At 34.1% G+C, this 14,693-nt stretch overlaps 1 protein-coding gene across 8 annotated transcripts in view; it reads left to right on the top strand.

Moving 5' to 3' along the window:
• Tlk1 (tousled like kinase 1) overlaps positions 1-14,693 on the top strand; it is a 152,257-nt gene that overhangs the window by 119,040 nt on the left and 18,524 nt on the right. For all 8 annotated transcript variants that reach the window (XM_004857657.3, XM_004857655.3, XM_004857658.4 and 5 more), the window contains one exon: positions 4,892-4,958. In XM_004857657.3, the coding sequence (XP_004857714.1) occupies positions 4,892-4,958 (67 nt within the window). The remainder of the gene's footprint in view (positions 1-4,891; positions 4,959-14,693) is intronic.

The following is a 14,693-nucleotide window of genomic DNA, read 5'->3' as shown; positions in this document are numbered from 1 at the left end:
CCCTCTCATGTTAGAAGCAGAGTTGGAGTTTTGATTGTTATAATTCAGTATTCCCATTAATGTTCCTTTTTCTGAGAGAATGTTCAGTAATGCAACTGACATGTATTTTCTCAACCTGAGAGAGCAGTTTATTGAGAGGTCATGGGTATTGTTTTTCTTTTAATGCTTTCTTTGTTTTTTGAATTTTCTGTATTAATTATACCTTTAGAAAATTTGGAAAATATGGAAGAGTTTAATAAAATGATGGGCCACAATCTATCCCACAAAAAACACCATTGTTAAAATTTCATTGTACAGCCGGGGATTTAGCTCAGTGGTTTCACCACCTGCTGCGCAAGCGCAAGGACCCGAGTTCGATCCCTGGTACCAAAAAAAAAAAAATTTCATTGTACAGATGCATGCAAACTTATCTAACTTGTCAGTTCTAGAAGAATACATTTATGTGCGTAGAAAATATATGTGCCCTTTGATGTTTTGTGTGGATATATTCTTTTCTCCTCTGTTGAAACATACTGCTTTGAATCCCATTCTCTACTACATTAGGGACTTCTATTGATATTTCCTTTATCTTACATCAGACTTTCGCCCTCTACTGGTTCCTTCTTTTCAGAAAACATTTTGTGAAAGAAGGAAGGAGGGGAGGGGGGGAGAAAGAGAGGGAGAGAGAAGGAAAATAAGGTAAATTTTCCCTTAGTTACACATCATTTATCTTCTCCATGTGATTCTCTCCACACACCTACCTGACCCCTTTTCTTTGCTCTTTCCTTTGCCCTCTACTAATGAATGTCACTATCACCCTTTCTTCCAGAATTCTGGTTGTCACCATAGATTCCATTGATCTTTTTTTTTTTCCCCATTAAGTTTATTGGTACATTTTAGGTATAAAATACATTTACATACATCTTTGGGATCTTGTACCATTACATGAGTATCTTGGTTCTTTTTTTTTTTTCCCCTTCCCCCACCCTCTCTTCAGCCCCTCCACCCTTCCCTATTTGCAAAGGTTTTGTTTCCATTTTTTTCCTTTTCTCATATTTTTTCTTTTCCTTTCTTTCCTTTCCCCTACCCCTCCCACTTCCCCTACCCCTTTAGACCTTTTCTTCCTATTGCACAATATCAATTATACATTTTTAAATTAAAATATCAAGACCTAGGAGACATTACCACAGATTTTACAGAATTTAAAAGGATATAGAAAGCATATTTCAAAGATCTGTTTTGAAATAAATTTGACAACTTCTAAGAAGTACCTTGGAAGACAAATTAATGAAACTAACTCTGGAAGAAATATAAAATTTGAATAGCACCTGTTAAAGAAAGTATATTCCTAGCTTGAAAACCTACCTATATGACAGCAACAGGGTCGTATACATTTTAACTGATAAATTATATCAAACATTTAAAGCAGAAAAAAAAAGGAACAGTTCTCCCCTCATTTTAGGAAATCAACATTGTGCTAACCCTAAAACTGGATAAAGATAATAGAAGAAAAAAGTATGAACATAGATAGAAATTTGTTTAACAAGACAAACTATTAGAAGTCAGATCTGGCCGTATGTAGAAAGTTGTTTTATTATAGGGATGGCAGTGTTGGTTCAGCATTGGAAGATCCACCCCTCCATTGATCTTTCTTAATCCATTCATGAGTAAGAGATGGTAATCTTGTCTTTCAAAATCCATTTCATAATCTAATTTCTTCTTTAAGCCTTTCCTAATTTCTCTTGAATTGTTGTAAGTTGTAATTAAAACATTTGGCTATCAATAGTTAAGGGAAAAAAATTTTTTTTTGGTACTGGGGATCGAACTCTGGTCCTTGCACTTGTGAGGCAGGTGGTGGAACCACTGAGCTAAATCCCTGGCCCTTAGTAAAGGAAAAATTGGGGTTAGCAAATGATTTACTTTTTGTAAATTAGTAAATGTGTTGCTTTTTAAAAAATGCGAATGAGTGGGCAAGTGAATGGTTGTATTAAAAGAAAATGTGTTAGCTTTAAACTGACCTCTATAGATACCCAGTGCTTCCTTATCTCAGATCTGTTCACTTACACTTTATGTGAGTTTCCATTTCAACTCAAGTAACTTGAGTGTTTTGTGTTTGTTTTTGGTGCTGGGGATTGAACCTAGGGGCTTGTGCCTGCTAGACACTCTACCCCTGAACTACATTTTTAACCCAACTTGGGTTATTTTTATATCCTCACTTTTCAACCTTGGTCTAGTCTTATAATCCATTTTCATGTCAGTCAGTCATTTTTTCTGAATTCTCTTCCTTTTACCCTAATATGGCTCTTGATTACTTAAGTGATAAAATCTAAGGGCCACAATATGGCTTATGAAGTACTTTTAATTGGCTTCTTCTGATCTGTCTAGCCTCATCTTTGCCCATTGGTCAGTACCTCCCCTTCATGGCCAACTTTTAAACTCAAAACTCATGGTCTTAATTTCTGGTTATCTTTTATTTTATTTCATAAAAAGGATTTACTGAAACCTTTTTTCTTAACTCCTGAAGGATAGACGTTAACGATCACTTTGAGGAGTTGCTGTTGTACCCTCTATCTCATCTGCTCATTTAATGAGACCAGAAATCTAGGAGTCATCTTCGGTGTTTAATTTTCCCTCACTGTCCACATCCGTTTCCATAACATTTTCATAACTATCCCTTTCTCTTCATTTATATACCCACTGTCTTAGTATAATACTTCACTTCTTTTAACATCTATTACTATTTCTTGCGTGTCTCATCATGTCACTTTACTTAAGCTTCTTCAGTGACTTTCAAATAAAATTCACCCACCTGAAGACCTTTCATAAATCTCCTTTTTTCTTTAGCCTCATTCCTCCATGTGTATTCCATGTTAAATTGTCAGTTCTTTAAATGGGCTGTAATTTCTTGGTTTCTGTGCCTTTGTTCATGTTGTCCCTTGCCTTTTTTCATCTGTCTGATTTCTTGTTTATTCTTTTAAGTTTTTCTCAAATCTAATATGTAATCGTTTTCTTCCTTGTTTATCCTCATTTCCCTGAAGATTAGGTACCTATGACCTTTTGTACATTCCTGTCTATATTGTAGCATTACTTGTATATCACAATTTATCTCTGTACTCTCAATATCTAGCATAGTTCCTGGCATAAGGAAGTGGTCAGTAAATACTAAATGACAGTACATAAGCATTTAATTGAATTTCGTGTTTTCCTTGGTTAGACCATTTTTCTGGTTTGTCATAGGTGTTTTGTTTCCTACTTTTCTTCCAAGGTGGTCACAGCTGTACCTATAATTGAATAATCATAGTCCTATTTCATTCCCTTCTCATTTTATTGCATGTGTTGACTTACAACTCATGCTGTAGTGATACTGGTATGTGATTGATACTAAGTGATATAATTGTCTTTTTAAAAACGCACGTTTAAATAGGGAGAAGGCCACAGAAGCACTTGCACTCCAATACTATAGTTAGTTTAAGAAATGCTCTGCTACATACCTATTTTGCAGGACTGGGGATTGAGCCCAGGGCCATAGTGCTGAGAGAGCTACATCCCCAGCTCCCTTGAGCTTGAATTTATGACCCTCGTGCCTTAGTTTCCTAGAGTGCTGGGATTTACAGGTGAAGAAATGCTTTTTTAAAAAATAAAGTTTAGCAGCTTTCTTGGCAACTGTTTCTAAAAACTTACTTTGAATCACCATCTACTGGGAACTAGGCTTTGACTTGTGCAGAATTTTTAATATAAGAATACAAATTATAACTTAAATTTTTCACTTTAGGGAGTATTGTCTTCATAATAATATTAAATCTTTCAAATCATGAACGTAGGATAACTTTTCATTTAATTATTCCATCTTTTAATTTCTTTAGCAATACAGTATTTTGTAGTTTTCTGTATACAAGTCTTTCAATTCCTGTATTAAATTTATTCCTAAATATCTTATTCACTTGCATGCTATTATAGATGGAATTTTTTTTATTAATATCCTTTATAGGTTGTTCGTTTCTTGTATATTGAAAGACACTGTTGTACCATGTTGAGTTTATTAGTTGTAATATTTTTTTCCCTCTTGTGCATTCTTTGGAATTTTCTACATAAAGAATCATGTCATCTGTGAATACGGATAGTTTTACTTCTTCCCTTACAGTTTGTATGCATTTTTTCCCCTCACCTAAATGCTCTGTTAGGACTTTTAGTACCATATTGAATAGCTCTTGTTAAGGTGGGCGTGCTTGTTTCATTCCTGATTTTAAGGAGAAATCTTTAATCTTTTACCATTAAGTTTCCTGTCAGTTATCTGTTTTTATAAATGCCTTGCAGAATACTGAGGGTGTTCCCTTTATTTATCCCAGTTGTTTTGAAAATTTCAAAGGTGAACTAGTCTTGTTTCCTCCATTCCCCACGTTCTCATTTGTTTTCTTAAATGCTGAGTGTCTTGGTCTTAGAGTGTTGCCGCTCCAAAGTCTTCTTATGATTGCCTAACAACTAGGACAAATTAGCAATAATAGCCACTATCAAACCACCCTTTTTTTCTTTGTAACACTTACTTAAAATTATTTTATCATTAAGTTGTTTTTTTCCTGTGTCCTTAACCTCACTATTGACTGTAAACCCAAACCAAAATGTAAGGAGAAATTATCTTGTTTTCTCTATATCCTTATATCTAAATTATATTCTCTATATCTAAATTCTGGAATATCACTTGATGTGTGGTATTTATCAAATGGTTGTTCAATTAGTTAATTGCTCCATCTATAAGTATTAAATGTATTCTGAAGAATATTGTGAAGGATTTTTGGCTTAAAGTTGTCAGCATTTTATTATTTCCCATTTGGTCAATTTTACTATATTTTGTTAGTTGTTAGTAAATAATAAGTATTAATATCAAAATATAGAGTTAAAATGTTACTTTTGACAGGTTGACTTTGGCAGAATATCATGAACAGGAAGAAATTTTCAAACTTAGACTAGGACATCTCAAGAAGGTATGTGAAGCATATGCTGCATTTTTAGTTTAATTTGCTACCAGAGTTTTTGGTGGAGAGTTCTGTTCTAAGTGTCTTTATTTCAGAAGCTAAAACTTTAAGAGAAAGATTTGAAACTTAGAGCTTCAGACCGAAAAATAGAGAGAGAAATGCATTAAGTTGCATTTTTATTTTGAATATATTGAAATAACATTCCTTTGTATTGTGGTAACTTCAAAATACTGAGATGCTGATATACTGTCTTGTGGAGGAATCATTCCTGACCAGACCTCTAGAGTCTTTATATTACTCTAAGTACCACCTTCTGGTATGAACTGTTTTCATTTTTAAGATAAAAGGTAAAATTTCATATCTGTATCTATTTCTTAATAAATTGAAGGGGCTGGGAATTTAGCTTAGTGGTACCACATCTGCCTCGTAAGCACAAGGTGTCCTGAGTTCAATCCCTGATACCAAAAATAAGTAAATAAATTGAAATAACATTACAAGTAAGTAGAAAACAATTCTTTGGCTTAACTTTTAATGTGTTGACTGCTTGCTTAAATGTTTTTATTAAAATATGTACATGGAAAATTTAAAAGAGCTAATCATCAGTAATAATGTAAAGTGATACAATTTTTTTAAATGTTGCTATGTTATTGTAGTATAGTTTTATAATGTATAACTTTGTACTTGTTTGTAAACTCTAAAATTATGAGTCCTTTGTTTTTATAGATCTTAATTTTAACTCAAACCATTTCAGTGAACTAGTAATAAGAAAGATTTTTTTTTTCTTTCAAAATGAAATTACTATGAGATGTAAAAATTGGTTTTTTTGGACCCAAGTTTTAATTCTGCTTGTCAGGTTATATAAAGTTTTTTTTAATAGATTAAAGTGTAACTAAAATGGAGTTGATGAATTAAGAAGTCATCTCCATGGAGTAGAGTGAGGTATGACAGAGAAGGTTGTATATATCACACTCTAATATTAATTCATTTTTGGAAAATTGTCAGTATGCTAGGGACTCCTGCCATTTGGTTATAGGGAATATACGTATATGTACACACATGTATATGAAGTATAATTCAAAAATCCAATGTTTATATTTTTAAAAACTTATTATTGCATATTGCCACTAATCCTCCTTAAATTACTTCCCATCGCTTCAAACACACATATCCCACAGTTCTTGCCACTTTCTGAAGCAGCCCTGGGAAGTCCTCTTTAATGAGTATCTTTTAGTTATGTTGTCATGGCTGCCTGGATGTCCTCAATTGATTTAAAATGTTTACCTTTTATGATCATTTTGACATTGAGGAAGAATCAAAAATTGAATGGTGCCAGGTCTGGTGAATAAGTTAGATGAGGGCACTACACAGTGTTTTCATTTAGCAGAAAGTGCCACAAGTGTTTAATCAGTGAGGGGTGATCAAAACAGGCGGTGAAAGGCTGGGGATTTAGCTCAGTGGTTCCACTGCCTGCCTCTCAAGTGCAAGGTCCCGAGTTCGATCCTTGGTGCCAAAAAAAAAAAAAAATACGGTGAATATTTAATAAAATTTTAGTACAGGAAAAGACTTGTTGCCATTAATCCCCTCAGGATAGTAATATTACTCTTTCTCACTTTGAACACACTTCTCCCCCTTCATTCTTGGCAATGTGTCTTATACTGTAAAAAAGTTTTTTATTTTTAATTTAAACATTCATTGTATTTTTCAAGTATCCCTTGTGTGATTTGCATCAGTGTCCTTTATTATGCCTTATTTGTCTGTGCCACTGCCTCAGAAAACTTCCACCTAAATTACTTGAACAGTGAGTTCCAAAATGATTTATTTTGATCTTTTTTTTTTTTTAAGGCCTTTTGTTTTATTGTAATACTGGCCATTTTTCCTGCTCTTTAAGATAGAGTAGACAACTTCAGTCTATTCTCTACTGTCCATTCTCTGTAGCAGATGGAACTACTGAACTGTAATAATGGTTCTATAATAATAGATGTATATAAGGGGACTATAGAAGGAAGAAGGAATTTTTAATTTGGAATTAATCACAAGTATTTGTGTGCCTGTAAAAGCTATTTTGCTAATGAATTTTATAAGGACCTATGCTTGATGTCCCATATAGAATATTTACCAATTATTTTCTGACCAGCCTTTGGTGATAAAGGGATAGTATATGCTCTTATTAAGTATAATTTTAGCTATACTAAGTATATCTTTAGAGCTTCACCTGGAGGGTTATTATTTTCTTATGTAATAGCAAATTTTAAATTACCTTTTCTAATAATGACATTTTACATGTGTGCCTTATTTTATGAAAATTTGTGGTAGAGAATCTAAAATTTTAAAGCAGTTAAATTCAGAATTGACAATTTGTATTACATAAAATACACTTTTGAAAAGGCTGAAGAGGAGGATTTGGTTTTGAGTTTAGTTGGTTGGTGATTGTTTTTAAAGCTTTCAGGGTACTTCGAAAATATTTGGTTTCTACAAAAAATACTTTTACTTTCTAAAGTGAGATGTGCTTATTGCCTAGTTACTTTATAAACATTTGCAAAATATTAGAGAATACCTCACCTTCTGTTCTAACCTCTGTATTATCTTCTTTTCTAATGTTTGGCTTTTTTATTTTTCATATTTACTTCTTTCTAATATCTTTCCATAATCTTTTTTCCTGCTTTTTATTTTCAGCCTGTATCAAATTTATTGAGCAGTCTTAGATTTCTAACTTTATCTTCTTCTTAACCAACAACATAACTTTTCTTTGGCCTCCATCATGGAATATTTTGGCAGAGTGATTAATAATGCTGAAACATACCCTCATGTCTTGAATATTCACTTTTTCTTCTAAGAGACTATTTTGGGTGAGAAAAGTGAATGCATTTATGAAGGAAGTTGCAAGTGGTCCAGAGAACACAATTGAGCAAGTAATGTCATGTTATAGCACAAATACATAATAGTGGTTGCCTACTTACACCTGGTTATTTACTTTTGAGCTGTACCATAAAAAATAAGCAGTAAGTTATATTATTAAAAATGAAATTCTAAAGCACAGTTGAAAAATAGTTCATTCTGTTTTCTGAAAAATAGACTTGACATGCACTCAACACAGAATCAAGAGAAAAGATGTTACCATCTGTATTTTGCTAGTTTCCTATGCTCCTGTCATTAGGCTGACACAAAGTATACACTAACTTGTAAGTATATAGCTTCTACCATAGGCCGGATCAGATCGGATTGGATCGGATTGACCTGACCTGACCTGACCGGACCTGTGAATATCTGATGCTCATTGTTACTTGCAGAATTATTGCCAAGTTTAGGGTTTAGATTTAGAACCTGGGGTACTGTTGAATTAGCAAGTGTAGCTCTCACTATTTCTCTCTGTGTTCCTTTAATACTCTTAAATAGAGTTAATTATTAAATTTGTTAGACAGAAGTACAAACCTTCATGGAGGAAGCTCATGCTGGATGAATTTACAATAGAAGGCCTATTTACTACTTTTTCTCGAAATGGGTAATTCATGATGTACATTGTATTTTATGATGAGAATCTTAATTGAGTAGGTAAACTGAAATAGGAAAAGTTTATTTACTACTGAATAAATCTTAATCCTCAATTCATATTCTATATACTACTTTATATTGTTGGTCCGGGGATTTAGCTCAGTGGTATGGTTAAAAAAATGAGAAGTCCAGAGCTGTTACAGTGTGACAGAATCAGGCGGAAACCCCTAGAAGTAAATATGTAGCTAAAATAAATAGTTGTTTCCTGTTGCTGCCAAAAAGTAAATGTAAACTTCACTTAAGGGCTTATTAGCTTTGTCTTCTGAGATGCGAAAAGTCATTGTATAGCATCACTTTCTCTTTTTCACTATATTAGGAATTCTTTACTACTCTGTTGTTTTAGTTGTTAGCAATTTGTGTAGCCATTGTTCATTCATTCATAAGTAATTTATTTCCACATACTGCAGTGCTGGCATTCCCATTTCAAGACAATTACATACTGTTACATTTCACAGACTCCAATAAAGTATTTGGGGGAGGTTATTGATACAAAGTTTCACTATGTAGTGCAGGCTGGCCATGAACTCACTATGTAGACCAGGCTGGCCTCAAACTTGAGGGGATCCTCTTGTCTCAGTCTCCTGAGTAATGGGATTATAGGCGTGCGCCATCACACCCGACAGAAGTTTTAACCATTTTTGAGTGAACATTATTTTAACTTTTTGAATCTTAAGATCTTCTTTAAATGCTTTGTCTGAAATAAAGCAGTGTGTGAGTGACAAAGCCAGAACTTGAAATTTTTGTTACTCATGCTTCAGTGGCTATACCTGTATGCTTTACTTTTTGAATTCTTTTGTTATAGATGAATAGCAAGATGTTTTTTGCATTCAGAAGAATTAATTCATTTGTAGTTTTCAATGCGTATCTCTCAGAGTAGAGGGAGTGTTGTATGCTACTCCCTAAATTTTTGGGAAGCACACAATTTCATTTCATTACACATAGAGAACAGTTTTAAGTCAATTGTTTTTCATGCACTTTTTCTTTCCCATATTTCATTCCTTGGAAAGTATGTTCATGATTGTTTTATCAGTGAAACTGTTTCTTTATTAATATATTGATTTTCATGTTTATTTTTTAAAGGTCAACAGAGAAAACACATTTTTGATAAAAAGTATAAATAATTCATGGGCCAGGGATTTAGTCCAGTGGTTTTGCCGCTTGCTGTGCAAGCGCAAGGACCTGAGTTTGATCCCCGGTACCAAAAAGTAAATAAATAAATGAATGAATAAATAAATAAATAAATAAAATAATTTTATGAGACATACGTTAACTCTCCAAGTTGTTCCTGAAACTATTTCAAAAAGAAAATAATTTGTCTCCAGTAACTATATATACTTCCCCAGTTGTCACTTATTAAAAAGAAAACAATTACCTATCTTACAAAGTTGTTCCTCCAAGGCAAAGCTACTAACAATCTAATTTTATGTACTTATGCCCCATCTGTAATCTGGTGGTTTAAGGAAACTAGTCACATACCAGTTCATCTTGTCTTGATGAATTCTAGTTATGGGAAAACAATATATCTTTGTGATTTGAGGAGCTCTGCTTAGTTGTTTATATAATCAGATCATTATTTTGGAGTTGAAGACAACTGTGTGGATGTGCTTTCAAGGATTATTGCTAAAATAACATATACAATGAAAAAACTCTGGAAAAACCAATTTCCCTGTAATAGGTTCTCTTTGTAGTCATAATATTTTCTAAAAGATACATTACTAATCATAAAACCCTAAACTGACAAGGACATAGAATTTTTAAAGTTATTAGGACCATTGACTGTGTCTCAATACTGCTGTTACTCGTTATGATACAAACAGCATGTGATTATGTTGCCCTTTTTGTTTTTGTTTTTGTTTTTGTTTGTCTTCAAACTTTGTTGTCTCCTTGATTTTAAAAATTTGATTATTTGGAGAGAATGCATATAGAAAGTCTGAGATCCCAGAATTTATTATTAAGTAGTATAGTGTACCATAGAATATTATAGTAGGGATTGGCTTTAGTGTGTGTGTGTTTTGATGTGTGTCTGTATCTATATATGTGAAAGAAGAGAGAGTCTATTTGATTTATAACCCTAAGTATAAGTATTAGAAGTTTTACTGGAAAAACAACCAATTTGTGATTAAAACAGGATTAGTCAAGAATCATCAGCACCAACACAAATGTGTCTTTGCAGACCGAAGGAAACAGCTAAACAGTTTACAGTCATCTCAATCTCTACTAAAACAAATCACATCCAACATGCCACCTGACACCATTTCTTTCTCTCTCTCTCCTTTGCTCCTTGCGATGTGGCATTCATCTCTCCTTGTGCCTCCGTTCTGAAGAGATAACAATATAGCAGCAACCCTGCCATTGAAATCCTGTTCCCTGACTGATTTTGGCACCTGCAAAGAGAAACAACCAGTAACAGGCAGCAGCAACATCAGTATTAATCTTCCATGATGAAATCTTTACAGGTCAAGAACAAGTACACAGCTCTTTTCTCACTCCTTCACAGTGGACCATGCAAGTAGTTGAAATGGAAGACAATGGATTGTCTACAAGCCTTTTGAACAGTGGAGAATACAGGGCATTGGTTTTAGGTGAATTGACCCCCAAGTATTCCTGAAGCTTGGTATCTCCTTTGGTCTTTTTAGAATACCGGTGTCATCTGATTTGTCAGACCCATAGCATGACCACAAAGAAGTTTGCATATGTGACATTTCCTGTCACTTTAGATTGAATGAAAATAATGAGCAGTATAATGCTAGAAGGCTTCATCTTTACATCTATGTGTTCACCTCTGTAGCCATGTCCAGCAGAAATCTTTTCAGAATTCTTCTCTCAATTAAAGCTGAGCACATTGTACATTATGTTTCTGTAAAACATGACACATGAGATGCTACACTTGTATAGGCAGTAGATTTCAGTGGAATTTTGGTGGAAATGCACTGTACTTGGGAAAGTCACAGTTAAGCCTGTAAAGAATGTTATGAGGTTCCTGACTTCTTGGTGTATAAGGATGAGAAAGGTGTTGAGAAGAGTGTTGGAATTTGTCACTTGACATTTCATTCTTACTACTTCTTTCCACTTAAAAATTAGTAGACTAGAGCTGGGGGTACTGGCGCATACCTGTGATCTCAGCACTCTGGGAGGCTGAGGCAGGATGATCTCGAGTTTGAGCCCAGCCTGGGCAGTTCAGCCATTTAGCAAGACCCTGCCTCAAAACAAAAACAAAAAAGAGGTCCGGAATGTGATGAAGGCCCTGGATTCAGCCCCCAGTATCCCCCCCCAAAAAAGGATATAGCCTATAAAAGATGACTGTGGTGAGAAAACATGGAACTAACTGTAGATGGGAAACGTTCAATTTATGTTCCACCTTCTACACTCATAAGAACTTACAGATGTTCCTAGTTCTGATCTTCAGAAGTCATGTTTCTCATCACTTCGTGCAGAGTTTGTTTGGTTCCGGTTTCTAAGTTTAGTTTAGAGGATCACTGTTTCACAAAAAATAGAAAACAGTTTCTTGGCTACCAACTTTTCCCAATCAGAACTTAAGTCCATACCATTAAATGTACATTTGTAGTCAGAGTGTAGAAGACTAGGCATTTCCCATTTGGGGTAGAAATTAAATCTTTTCAAACTGTAAAAATGTATGTTATCTACTAACATCCTGAAAAAGTTTAAAAGGAAGCAGGAAGCTGAGAGAAAGGACTCCAGTATATCATACTAAAGCATTATACATGTGAGTGCTAGGGTTTTAACATTAAGGACTTTTGTCTCCATAATACAGCAATATACAAGAAGTGTACTAAAAGCCAGATGTGGTGACACATACTTATCTAGCACTTGGGAGGCTGAGGTAGAAGGATTGCCCAGTTCTAAACTAGCCTGGGCTATGTGGTGAATTCAAGGCCAACCTAGACTACAATCGCAAGACTCTTTTTTCAGAAAATAAATATTTTTTAAATTTGCCAATTATTATAACACTTACATTTATTGGCTGCAGAGGAGGTTAGATTTTGCTTTGTTTAAATAAAATGGAGGGACTGAAAACCTACATATATTAATAGTCATTCCCAGTTAAATGTTTCAGTGTAACCAGGAGTGGTGGTACACACCTACAGTCGCAGCATTCTGTTAGACTGAGGCAGGAGGATCATAAGTTCAAGCCCAGTCTGGGCAATTTAGTGTTTTAGTGAGATCCTGTCTCAAAACAGAAAATGAAAATAGGACCAGGGATGTAGCTCAGTGAGAAGGTCATAGGTTCAATCCCCAGGACTGAAAGAAAAACAGAAAAACAGTGCTGCATATAGGAGCAAGTGCTTGTAATCCCACCTACTCAGGAGGCTGAGGCAGGAGGATCTAAAGCTTAAAGCCAGTATGGCAACTTGGCAGGACCCTACCTCAAAATAAAAAGGGCTGGTGATATAGCTCAGTAGTGGAGCACTGTAGCCTACATGAGGGCTTGGGCTCCCTAATACTATAGTTTCAGTGTATATATTTATGCATTTAAAGAGAGAATAAAGCACTACTCCCTTCTCTCGAAAAGAAATGAAGTGGGTGGGGATTTAGCTCAGTGGTTCTGCAGCCTGCCCTGCAAGCAAGCACAAGGACCCAAGTTTGATCCCAGTACCAAAAAAGAAAGAAAAGAAAGGAAAGAAAGAAAGAAAGAAAAAGAAAAGAAAAGAAAAAGAAAAGAAGTGTGGATAAAGGAAAACATTAACAGTAAAGGTTCTAAGGTAATTTTCTTAGGTAGTTAAGTATACCTGAGAAAGATTCTATATGCTCCCATCAATAATGACCAGTTTGGTGATTGGGTATGACTGTAGGACAGTAGTTTTATGATTGAGATAAATTCAGGCCTGCTTTGTGTAGGTGTTTTTTGGTGGTGGTTGTTGGTTGGTTCATATTTTCTATGTCCATATTTCAGATTTGGAAAAGATTGCAATCTAGTGACATGTACCAATAAATTGTTAATTTTCTCCTTAATTCCTTTTTTATATACACTGTCTTTTTCTCTTTTAGTTTGTAATAGTATCTTTTCTTAATTTTACCTTTTATTTTCCTAGTGATAAACTTTTTAAATGGCATTATAAATAATATAGTTTATGAAATTGAAAGTTTTTTTTGAGGACCTAGAGATATTAACTTTTAAAGGAGTCATTTTTCCTATTACTAAAATGAATTTGCCATTAAACTTTTAAAAATATTTGAGTTTTCTGAGCACCAAGTAATGTTACGGTGCTGTTGAACAGACTGTGCCAATCTGTATACTTTTCTTAGCTTCCACCATTTTTATAATATAACATACAGAAATTGTCTCTTTCATGAATTCTCATAGATTATAGGCAAGCCAAGAATGCCGTATCAAAATACATCCTGGGCTGGGAGCCCAGCTCAGTGGTAGAGCACTTACTTAGCATGCAGATCCCCATCCTAGCCCCACAAAAAACAAATGAAATACTTCCTATCTTACCTTGGCTTTATAAAAAGTCAGTTTTTGCAAATTGAACTTTTTTGTGGGGGGGAGTAATATGTAAAATTGGGAGGGTGTATTAGTTTACATGTGAAATGCATTTTATAACTAAGCTTTATAGTGCTTTATAAGCTTCAGTGCCAATACACTCCACAAATAGTTTGAAAAACTGCAACTATAGGAAATGCCCACTCCAAATTCACCCATCAGTTTTAACCTATAATTTTACAGTTTCTATAAAACTACAATTTACTTGGGACTTAAGAGAGTTGAGCTAAGGGAATATTGAGCCACCAAAAGAGACTTCGATCACAAATAGCATTTCTTTGCTGAACATCTGCTAAGAGACAAATTGTTCCAGTGAAGTTGGTGGGGGATTTATCTTCTGTGTAAATTTTCAAAAATTAAAAATGTTGGGGTTTTGCAACAAGTTAGGTGGTGTTTTTGCAGGTGATTTAAACAATGAGGCAATATTAAGGTCTGTTTTTGTGTATATACGTGACTTGGTTTTTTTATACAACTAATTCAGAACATCAAAGCTTATTTTAAAGTACTATTAAAAGAGCTATGGTATATACTATTAAATTGTCTGTTATTATATCTTTCTTTTTAAACAAAAAAGAGACATGGCCATTTATTTTGTATTTGATCACCAGACCTACCTCTTTTTTTAATTCAGTCTATTTTTAACTCATATCCCATCTACATTATAATTACCTACAGAAACAAATTCATTT

Source organism: Heterocephalus glaber, unplaced genomic scaffold, assembly GCF_053883595.1.
Source record: "Heterocephalus glaber isolate CG9 unplaced genomic scaffold, H.glaber_assembly_v1.0 deba00000347, whole genome shotgun sequence".
NCBI classification, from domain to species: domain Eukaryota; kingdom Metazoa; phylum Chordata; class Mammalia; order Rodentia; family Bathyergidae; genus Heterocephalus; species Heterocephalus glaber.
This window is presented reverse-complemented; position numbering and strand designations above follow the sequence as displayed.